Source organism: Anneissia japonica, unplaced genomic scaffold, assembly GCF_011630105.1.
Source record: "Anneissia japonica isolate Jap-2015-1 unplaced genomic scaffold, ASM1163010v1 scaffold287726_len2788222_cov184, whole genome shotgun sequence".
In the NCBI taxonomy this organism is placed as follows: domain Eukaryota; kingdom Metazoa; phylum Echinodermata; class Crinoidea; order Comatulida; family Comatulidae; genus Anneissia; species Anneissia japonica.
This window is the reverse complement of record NW_022705125.1, coordinates 169,331-180,965: the sequence shown is the minus strand read 5'-3', so window position 1 is coordinate 180,965 and position 11,635 is coordinate 169,331. Positions and strand designations below refer to the sequence as shown.

Here is an 11,635-nt window from a genome sequence, read left to right as displayed (position 1 = left end):
GGGAGGCAGCTTCAAACAAAGCAAGGGAGAGGAAGGCTGCTCTTGCGCACAACAGATCAAAATCTCCCCCACCTAAGCGCAATCCACCCCCAGTCAAACTCAGGCACAGACGTTCACGTTCTGCAACTGACAATGTGTGGATCGATCACAAACCATCATCTACAATTGGAATAGGTAGGTGATGCATGTGATACACAATCATGGGTCCTTAATTAATGTGATAAATTTGATAAATATAAAAAGTCATATTTCACGAAGGATAGAAAACAATTTTTGGCTTGGGGCCTCGCAGCAGCGTAGTACTACACCAATCCTGCAGGTAAATTCGCATGCATTGTATACTTAAGGTGTATATGGATTATGTTGTACATGGAATCAACGGCTAAACATCACTTTTGAATGAGGCACGCTTTAACGCTGTTTCACAGGAAGAACAGCCTTGTAGTATAGAACCACAGATACAAGCTCTCCACGGTTCAGTGCCCACACATTCTTACCACCTGTGTTCCCTGATTGATTTCTCTGCAATTTATGGTTCAATGTAGCATTTTCTACAATCAAAGATTGTCTCAAATCACAACACATTTGATGTAAACGTTTAATTAATGAATAACTGAGTCCAGCTAAATTAGCAGGAATTATGATTCCAAGGTTATTATAAAATAATAATTTGAGGGTTAGAAATATACAACTATCATCTCTACCAGATTGATGACAGATGATTTACTAATTCAATCTTTTTTAAAGTATCTAATGTGTTATTAGTGTTGTAAAACAAGAATCCTTGAAATATTGTTCTTGATACTTTTCAGAAACTGTTATGCAACCTTCTGGGGTCAAGAAGAAAAAGACGATCACAAATGTAAAAGCTGTGAAAGATGTGAAGGCAGCGTCCAACTACATGTTGACCCATCAGGAGGAGGACTCCAAGGGAGAGATCGAAACTAAGATATTCAAGGTGAGTTGACTCATCTAGGTAGATACTAACTGCAGAATGCTGGATTGATTTAGGCTATGTTCTCACACGGCTGCTAACCGTTAGCTGCTGTGCGTCCATACAAAAACCCGATCCGGATACCAAAAATATGATGATGGAATCACTGGCCAATAGGAAACTGGAAATTGTAAACCTGTACGTGTGATTGGTTCATGATAGAAACGCGCTCAATTTGCTAACCGATAGCACTTGCTAACTGTTAGCGGTATCCAGATACTGCTAACGGTTATCGGGATACTAGGGCTCTCGTGATAACCAGGCTTAATTGATTGAATTTATTCGATGCTTGACATGTACAAACAATGTAAAAATGATTTGAAAACAATAAAAGTAAAAATTTAAAAAAGTCCATGGTCTTTGAGAGAATAACATTATAGCGCCCTCATTTTCACAGTTGGTTATCCTATTTCTGTTAATATTTACTTAACCTTGTTACAGCAATATTAACTTGGTTAAAAGTTGTGAGAGAGTGAAGTTTAGTTTGTGTATATGAAGACTTTTTTCCATTCAGTTAAATAATGTTGTTAAATAGTAGAGTTATATTTTTATATCAGTAAGTATTGTTAAGTAAATAAAGGTAGTTGTGTTTTATCAACCTTGAATGAAATTTGGTTTATTACAATTTTAAGTAACTCTTCTGCCATAGGGTGACATTTTTGAGACGAGGGGTGGTGGAAGATCTGTGCAATTCACCGACGTTGAGAAGCTACGTCAAGAGTTACCAGGCAGTACCGAACGCAAGAGCGTAGAGCGTAAACGCCGTGCATCTGATGAAGAGAACAGTGGCGAATGGACAGATGTTGAAACAAGGGTAAGGCAACCGTATAAATCTGTGAAGCACCTGTTTCATTTTGCAAAAAAAATAGTCATAGTTGAGCTGTCTATGAGACCGTATATATAATGCTGGCAAAATTTGATGATGATTAATATCTTGAATTCTCTCTATAAGATGCTATAAATGAGTTTATTTGGGGAAAGTGCCTTGTCTTTAACACTGATCTCTACTGTTATAGCTGGATTGCTCATTGGCTGGTTTTATTGAGGCCATCGACGCCATGTTGGAGGGCCGAAGTGACTTATCAGTTTGGACAAGTTTCTTTTCGCATTTAATTATTGTTCAAAATAACGATTCTTGCTAAACTTTTTAATAATAAATTTGAATTTAACGTAATGATTATTTTTTGAATCATCTATCTACTTGATGTAACTTTTTATGCAGTTTAAGAAAGCGCAAGCAAAATCATTTGCGTTGTTAGGGATCGACGTCACTATAACAACGTGACTTCGCTCGCACTTTTGAAACCTGCATAAACAATTGCGTCTAGTGGTTAGATGGTTTGAAAAAAAATAATTCCTATGTTAAATTTAAATTTATTATTGAAAAGTATTACAAGACTCATTATTTTTAACTGTAACTTTTTTTTAAAAATGCAAAAAGAAACTTTTCTAAACAGGTACATCACTTTTTTCTGTACCAGGATTGGCCAATGAGCAATCCAGCTATTATAGTAGAGATCAGTGGTCTTCAATCATTTGAAAGATATTTGAAAATGTGTAAGCATTTTGGCTGTAGAAAGTTTTTCAATATGGAAAATGAACCTTAGTAAAATTAACATGAAAATATGGCAGTGGCCAAAGCAAATGATAATATGTATCCATGTTTTGAGACCTGTTGCATTTCCCAAAGTCTCAAACTTATCCTTGTAGATTGGATATGTTTATCAATTAACAGTTATTTATATATTTAATGGAGATTATTTATTACATTATATTATTATTATCATGTGTTTATTCTAATGTACAGTTAAACTTGCCTAAGTTGAATAATTTCTTAGTCGATATTATTTTACAAACCAAATTGTTGTGTTTTCCATTAATTAACAATCTGTAAGTCAAATTTTATCGAAGTCGAACAATATTTCAATGGCATTTTGGATTTGACTTAAGCAAGTTCACTGTATTATCTCCAAACAGTGCAATGGGAGAACTACCAGATAGTGATTTGGTTCACTTTCTAGGAACTCTGTCTCTGCCTGTTTGTGTTGTATTTTTTTGTTGTCATTGTACATGTTTTGCAATTTAACCAGTTATATATCTTTGAGTATAATAAATGAAATACTGTAATGAAATATGTATGGTAAGTGGATAGAGTATGTGATTTGATTGTGTACATGAATAGTGGATTAACTTTAAACTTTACTTTTCCTTCATTTTGCTAGTGTGCTGTTGGAATCCATGGAACACCAGGGGCAACTAGTCCAGCGCTCACACACATTGTACCACAAAAGTAAGACATTTTTCTTATTGGGATCTTTACAAACAATCCAGTGCATTTTACTGTAAAATTTTTTTATTGTAACAAATGTTGAAGAGGTCTTTTCTGATTCCTTTGTTACTTAGATCTATAAATTACAACTTTTGCATAGCCTGCAATACAGAAATTCATAATTTTATTTATCTTATGTTAGATGGTATCTAACAAAGGGAAATTTTCCCTGTACAGTATTAGAAGACTGTAATACTGTTATATGTATTTGTAAATTTTTAATTGTAAATGAAGTCCTCAATAGAGCGATTTAGCGATGTTTGTTTACAGGCGCTCACGTGACCTGACTTGGGTATACATGAAAAACATTGCTGTGCAATAGCATAGGAAAAGATAATGTTATGGTTGCGAAAACAACCACATACTGTTAACATAAGAAGTAAATGGCTAGGAAAGGCAATACCATTGTTCAAAATAGTGTTTATTTACTTATCCTAGTATTCTCCTTGGATTGTATGCTTTGAAATTTAAGTGATCCTTCATAAACCTTAGCTGGCCCTAACATCACAGCATAGTTTGCGGGTCGAAGACCATCATGCATACCTAACCATGCCGTAGATGTGCAGGGGGCCTAGGCCTAACATTTGTAGAAAAATCTCAATGTGAGCGGTCAGTATCCTTTACAGCATTAGCAAAACATTATATAGGCAAAATTCTTAAGTTTAATTTCCAATCAATTTGGCATACTTTACTGGGAATTATGATGATCTTTACAACAATAAAAAGAGATAGCCACAATGGAATTCTCCATGTAAAACACTGTGTCAGTGGATTGTTTATATCCAACACCCAAGTTAGGTCACGTGACACCCATCGCTGAATCCCTCTATTCAGCCGTTGGCTGCTGTGGACTTTTTGTTTGTATTTTGAATATTTGAATAAAGATACCGAGATATATATATATATGTAATATGTTTGTTCAGTTAAAACCAATACAGTCTACTTTGCTGTTTATACAAAAACATGTTATTGTTATATACCTATTACAAACCAGGTGCAATTGTTTACACATTGTTATTTTTTTGTTACCCTAAACAGCTATTGGGAATTTAATATGTTTCAAATTTGTTACGTAATCCAATCCACAGTTGTAAATTAGCTGTGTATTCTTAAGAATGACTGTATCTCATGTTGAAAGTAATTATAAACCTACAGTTGGAGGTTTATACTTACTGGCAACATGACTGTATCTCATGTTGAAAGTAAGTATAAACCTCCAACTGTAGCTCTTGATAATTACTTTTACATTTCAGATAATTTTTATTATAAGAATTAAATTTGTTTCCTAGAAGTCGTGCAATGATCAAACAAATTTTAACAAATAACTGTGAATGTTTTCTCTTGCAGGAAGTTCAAGGTCTAGTGATGTATTATGAGGATATAAATTAAACTGTTTGCAAGCTATACAGCCGCTGTATGTGATGTTGCCCAACGCACATACAATACATCAAACTTTACATCTTTAATTAAAGTGTTTCAGTAGTCAGATATATCTTAAATAAACAACTTTTTCAAGATGTTTTGCTAAAATGTGAAGTATTGCAACAAATATTTTTTTTCTCATGATAGGCCTAATAGATTTAAATTAGGGTATTTTGTTATTTTAGTTAATTTTTATAAATTTTATTAATAAAAACATTTTGTTTACTTGATTAAAGGATTTACAGGATTTGAATTATTTTTTTATTATCAGTATTGTTATTATTTTAGACTTTCTTCTAGAAAAATAAATTACTTGTAGTTGAAAATATTTAAGATTATCGATTGATTTAACACATTTTATGTTGTTCGTTATTGTTACAGATTAAGTTATCCTGTATAGATGTTTGTTGCTTATGGTTGTAACCATAACAACTTTCATAACAAATTTGAATATTATTAATAACTAATTACTAAGTGTGCATAATTATTATATCAGTTTATGAAATTTTATAAATACTTGGTATGGGTTTATCAGTTATTATATCAACACTATCATTTTGGACAGTATATACTGCACAATAATTAGTTCTGGTACTAGATGCAACGTGACTATTGTTATTATAACAACAATGCATTGTGACCTAGTTAATCATGAACATAGATAAATAAATGTCATATTGTATAATGAAAGTGGGTGAGCCAAAATCTGTTAACTAATCGCAGTAGTCATTACTATTTCATTAATTTTACAAATACTATTTGTTTAATTTGCAATGTTTATGTTTAATTATTAGTAGTTAACTGTACTTTTTATATGTTTATATCACTTTGCTAGTGATACTGAAGGATCAGCCTTAGCAGACACTATTGGTGAGTGAGTGAGCAGTGAGTTCCTTGGTGTGTAGTACACATCTCTAGTTTGCTTACTCTGTCAAGCTGTCTATTCTCAATATAACAGTTAATGTAAATATGAAATTGCAACCATACTTTGATATTGCATGCGTATTATATCTTTTCATTTCGTTTTTTTTCCACAGACTGTAATGTAGTTTTGTATAAAATGTAGAGCACTTTCTGTATATGCCCCAGCATTATCATTGTATATTAAACAACAAATTCATTAAAGTGGATGTTTTATGACATGCTGTTGTATTTTTTTAATGGTTCACATTTTAAGAATTCATCCTTAGCCTGTGTGCTTGTTTAAAAACTACTGTGATTGTCTTTTATTTAATGCATAGGCTCAAGTTCGCCAGCAATTTATCATAATATACTGTTTTGTGATAGGCTGCCACTCAGAGCGTAGTGTCACATGTGTATGAGCAATTCATTATCACCTTGCTTTATTTAGTGCATTCTGTCTGGGCATTGGACGCAATTCCATGAGACCACGGCGATAGTTTTCAAATCTGCTAACCAACGGTCAGCGGATCGAATTCGTCGGTCGACGCAGTGTGCCAGCCATTGTACAAATTTCTACTTTTTGTCAAGAAGAGAGTGCAAAACGTGCTCCATATCTGTAACCCGTCCCAATTGAGCATGGTACTCTGTACATAATAAAATGATAATTTCATAGGCCTACCTGTCAACCTTGAGAAATTTCAAAGAGTAAGATAGGGTGAAGGCACGAACAGTGGCGGGGGGGCTAGGGGGCCGCCAAGGGCTCCTGGTCGGGGTCCCGACGCTTTAGCTTAAATGGCATATCTAATCGATATTAGTGAGATTATAATGATCTCAGATACAGTAGTTATTGAAGGCTAATCGATATTAGTGAGATTATAATGATCTCAGATACAGTAGTTATTGAAAAATATTTTAAGATAACGAAAGGCATCTTCCCTTCTTTTCCTTCTGAATTGAAAAAAGAAACAAAATTTACTCAAATTTTAGGATAAGCGTAAGTTTCGCCGGTGTTTGCGTAAGACCGTAAGATTTGATTGGAATGCGTAAGACTTGAGAGGTACGGCGAATGCGTACGGGTTGAGAGGTCTGTAATTTCCATTTTGAGATCCTCAAAATCCTTCCCAAGCGTATGTTTTGTATCCTGGTGAGAAAGATGGAAAATTGTCATTGGCCTGTGAACCTTGTTGATCAGTATTCGATCTAATAACCGAGATCAATTGCATATATTTTGTTCTTTATTTATCATTTCATTACGTAATTATCAATTCGAGGGTCGGGTGATATTGACTTGCTCAATTAGCGTAACTGCTTTGACATTGACAATTTTGAGAGTGATAGTAAACACGAGGAGTAAACATTGACGTCTGATGTGTGCTTCTTGGGTTCAAGCTCCTCTCCTTTGTACACAATGACTCTCTTATAATTGACGCCGTCATTAGATGACCAGTTGATGTCCGAGATATAATAGTTTCTCACTAATTGCCACTAATTTGGATTATCTCCTTGCAAAACCTGATTAGACCTAAACAAACATGAAAACCGTTATCCGTATTGATAGTAGGCTGCTGTAGGCCCATGGAGAAAATAAAATAAAATATTTTATTTTCTCCATGGTAGGCCTAATAGAGTTAGCAAATTAGTATTCCTACGACCATATAACGGTATGGGTGTAGGCTGAGGGTGCGGACGCACCTCCTCCCCTAATGGCAGTGCATTAGTTCCACTACGTAAGTTAAAATACTAAAACTGATCATTAAGGTTTCAATGAAATAGGGATTTAGTTCCGCATTATCGATTTTTTCGCGCACCCCCCGCCCCCAGTTCCGCAGAAGAAGTCATTTAAACAGAGGTGCGAACATTATAACTATATAACCATAGGCTTATTCAATTATCAATGAATAACCTTTAACCTTTTAACCTTTTAAATGTTAATAATTTATGAATTCTATTTATTATTTGACAAGTATATATAATACTGTACATAATATGCTTACTTAGTATTAAAATGGGGTTCATAAAAGCTGAATAGTTTCGTATCTTGCTGAATTTGACAACCTATTCATTATTTAGCAAAATTATATACATATAATTTATTATTTAATATATAATTCAACATTTTTTCATTATATACATATAATTAGTTTTGCCTCTAACAATTATATAAAAATAATTTATGGAGCGATTTTTATTATTTATAAGTAATTTAGGTAAAGGAGCAAAACATTATTTATAAATAATTGAAGTGCCGAAAGTCATTATATATAAATAATGTTTTTACTCATAGTCATTAGCCTATATATAAATAATTATTTTAACATCGTATTATTTATAAATAAGAAAAATCGCTCCACCAATTATTTATATATAATTGTTCGAAGAAAACTAATTTTATATGTATATAATGCATGTACATCATTATAATAATGGTTTCACATAATTATTTAACGCCGTAATCATTATAAAAAATGTTGAATTATATATCAAATAATGAATTATGTATATAATTTTGTTAAATAATCTAGGACGTGATCTGGAATAACTGTGTTTTTAAAATAGAGTTTAAAATTTGATATTTAAAAAAAAATACTGGTATTTCTTTGATTGTTGTGGTTTCCAATATTAAGATGAGCATCTCGTGTGTATATATGTGTAGAAATAGCATTTTGTGGTGTGTGAGGCCTATTGTATTTAGTCTTGAAAAGGGGGAGGGTAGTTCTGATGGGGGAGCGCCCGCAATATTGAAGTAGGGAGGTTCGATGATTAAGTGAGAGAGCTACAAAATAAGCAGGGGATGTTTCTCCTTTAGAGTGATTTTTTTGCTTTGAAATTTTTCAATGGGGGAGAGCGCGTTTTTTAGGGGACCTCTAAACACACCACTGGTAATTGTCAATTGACAGGACACAAAACATCTTGTATAAGCACTTTGTACTTCTATATGCTTATAATTTGTGCAGTCTTTATAATGGATGCCCAAGAGCATTCAAACAACCAGGATGTGCATTGAATCCGAACTCCGAATGTTTCAAGAAAAATAGGCCTATTTACAAAAGCTAGTAATGAGCAAACAAGAAAATGGAGTGTATAGAAGAGAGCGCCAATAGGGCGCAGGTTCCTGAGGTTTATAGGCTAAACAAATATTCGAATGTCAAGCTTATCTTATTATTGCATAAGTTTTGCATTGATCAATATGCTGTTAAACTGCTATCTTATCTTTTTACTCAAACAAGGCATGCTAGAATAGGCATATATAATTAGGTATAGATAAAATTATTATTGTAGATAACATTCTTAACAAAAAATGTATGTGCCCTTGGCGTACTCGATGTATGCCTTCAAAACAATTTTTTGTCGCTTTGAATTTCTCTTTCGATTTCATGAATGTACGCTAATTATTATGTTTCAAACTTTACCTGCCTTAAATTCTATCATATTATATTGATATTATTTTCAACGTCAGTAGATCAAAAAGATGCCAATTATTTAGAAATGAACGTGCGTAGAACATATCGCTAATAATACAGAGTTGCATTAAAATACAGAGGCCGGTATTTATATATCTGTAATTAAGCACTATGCCACCATCAAAATATACCATTCCAGTTGACATTTTACTTATATTGATAACTATGTAATGGCGATTAAATATCACGAATGACGGTGATTTAAATTATAATTTACGTAATATGGCTGCATCATCCACATTCCGATCTAGAATATCTCTCCATTTTCTAGAGGAGTGATCGTTTTTCTTAAATTTCTCTATTTTTGTATTTCTGTCTGTAATTGGAATCGATGACTTAATAAGAATTATTATTTGTAGGTGATAAATGAATCAGCAATGTGCGTAATTTAAGATGACGTCATCATCTGTGCGCATCATCTCCTTTAGTTTTTTTCCAAAATATCCTGGTTAATCATGGAAGCGTTTTCCAGATTGGAGTATTGACATGGGTGAGGGGGTGTTGATGTGTGTGGGTGGGGTAAAGATTATGTGGAAGTTCGATGATTAAGTGAGGGGCATCAGCTGAAAACTGAGGTCAAAGGAGGTGATTTTAACCACTTGAGTGTCATGTTTACATAATAATAATAATAATAATTTCTTGTGATTTAAAAAAAATTTACTAGGCTATTTTATGTGTAGTTGGTTGGTTTGTGTGTGTGGATGGGGGGGGGGGTGTGCTTGTTTGTTTTTTGTTTCTTTTTATTTCAATTCTCAATGTAATTATTTTATCTCTAATATATGTTATTTTTAAAATGTTGTCTTTTTTGTGGGTGTGTGATTGGTTTTTGTGTCATTGTGAGTGCTCGCATTCGTCACCGTTTCCTTTTAATCTTGTTTTATGCGACTTTAAATGAAATTATGAACTTTTCTTGTACATGCTGTAGTATGATTTTTTATATGTTTTAAATGTGCATTAAATACCTCAAACGTAATAAAAATATTAATAATAACAATAATAATGATTATTCTAATTAGTTCGAATAATTAATAATTTGTTTAATTAACACAATTTTGTTTCTATAGTAACAACTCGTCTCTGATGATGTCAAATGGTCAAGTAGCGAATGTTTTATATTGAGATAGTTGATTAACTAACCATTTATTATCATTACGTGGATTCGCATTTATTACGGCAGTCATTATGTTCTAAGACTATCGAGAAAACAGACGGTTTCTGTAATCAAGTTTACTTAAAATCATTACGGTATTTTTCACGTTAAAATCCAATTGCCATAATGGAATGAATTGTGTAATATTCCTTCAATCATATATATTCATCCTTAGGCCTACCTATTTAAGAGATTTTTAATCACTTAATATTATTGGGCGTGTTTTATTGGCCTATAAAGAATAGAACAATCTCGCTATTGTATTTTCACAGCAATCGCTGCACTGCTTGTTGCCACTTAAAATTAATTGCAATATTCACATTCTTCTCCAATTGTCATAGAACTGATGAATTGTATAATTTATAATATCTCTTACGTCTAGATAATCACAATTAGGCCTAGGCCTACTACCAATTTTAGGTATTCTTAATATGATTGGACGTGTATTATAGGCCTATTGAGCTTGGCTTCCTTAAGATCGCTGCCGGTACTATCTCGCTAAAGTGTTCAATGTAGTCGTTGCGCGCTGCGTACCGTACCTGTCCCCCAACGCAATCGTTTATCGGAACGGCTCGGCCCCGATTCGGCCAACCAATCAGCGTCACCGAAAGAAGTCGGCGATAGCATGTAACACTTTTATGGAAGCAGGTTTTAGTATCATACGTTATGCGTGATGGTCGACTTTGGCTAAGACGACCATCACATACATACAGTGGTATCGTAACTGATTGATGTACTATAGCTGGTGTGATACAGGAAAGTAGTGATGTACCGTATGCTAAACCCTGGAATTGAAGCCCTGGGCTTCTTCTTTTCTCTTTGCGAACTTTGGATGGGCTTCTTTTCAAGATGGGCTTCTTTTCGAGATAGACTAGGACTAAGACTACTTTTGAAAAGTAAAGAGGGGAGGGGGTTCTTTTCAAAATGAATGCCGTAAAATTGTATAAATTTGTACTGTAAAACAATAAATAAGGCCACTGTAACATCAATCAGTATTATGGAGTGTATTTAACTGGCATCACCTAAACTACTGTATAAAACAAGCTTGTATTTAATTTATTTCGTTTTCTGAAATTCATGCACAGTGTATGTGACTGTAATCTGTTGAAAAGAAGCCTATCCTATCTTTGCGATGGGCTTCTTTTCGAGGCTAATTTTGCAAACTAAAAAGGAGGGCTTCAATTCGAGGGTTTACGGTATCTATGGGTAATTTTATTGAAATACAGACATGGGCTGGGGGTGGGGAAGATGTGAAGGTGTGAGGGCGCTAGCTACAGGAATGAGTCGATAATGATTTGAGGTGCTTTGTTTTTTCTTTTTGCCATTGTTCAACTGAGCGATGGAGACAGGGGCACCGGAGGCACAAATTCATGGTC

At 33.7% G+C, this 11,635-nt stretch overlaps 1 protein-coding gene across 2 annotated transcripts in view; it reads left to right on the top strand.

Annotated features, from left to right (window-relative positions):
- The window catches only part of LOC117105279 (kinesin-like protein KIF23), a gene marked incomplete in the record, with an annotated part of 15,928 nt that extends 10,041 nt beyond the window's left edge, over positions 1-5,887 (top strand). For both annotated transcript variants that reach the window (XM_033246387.1, XM_033246386.1), the window contains 5 exon segments: positions 1-174; positions 813-958; positions 1,644-1,808; positions 3,217-3,284; positions 4,671-5,887. In XM_033246387.1, the coding sequence (XP_033102278.1) occupies positions 1-174; positions 813-958; positions 1,644-1,808; positions 3,217-3,284; positions 4,671-4,686 (569 nt within the window).
- Positions 5,888-11,635: the final 5,748 nt, after the last annotated feature.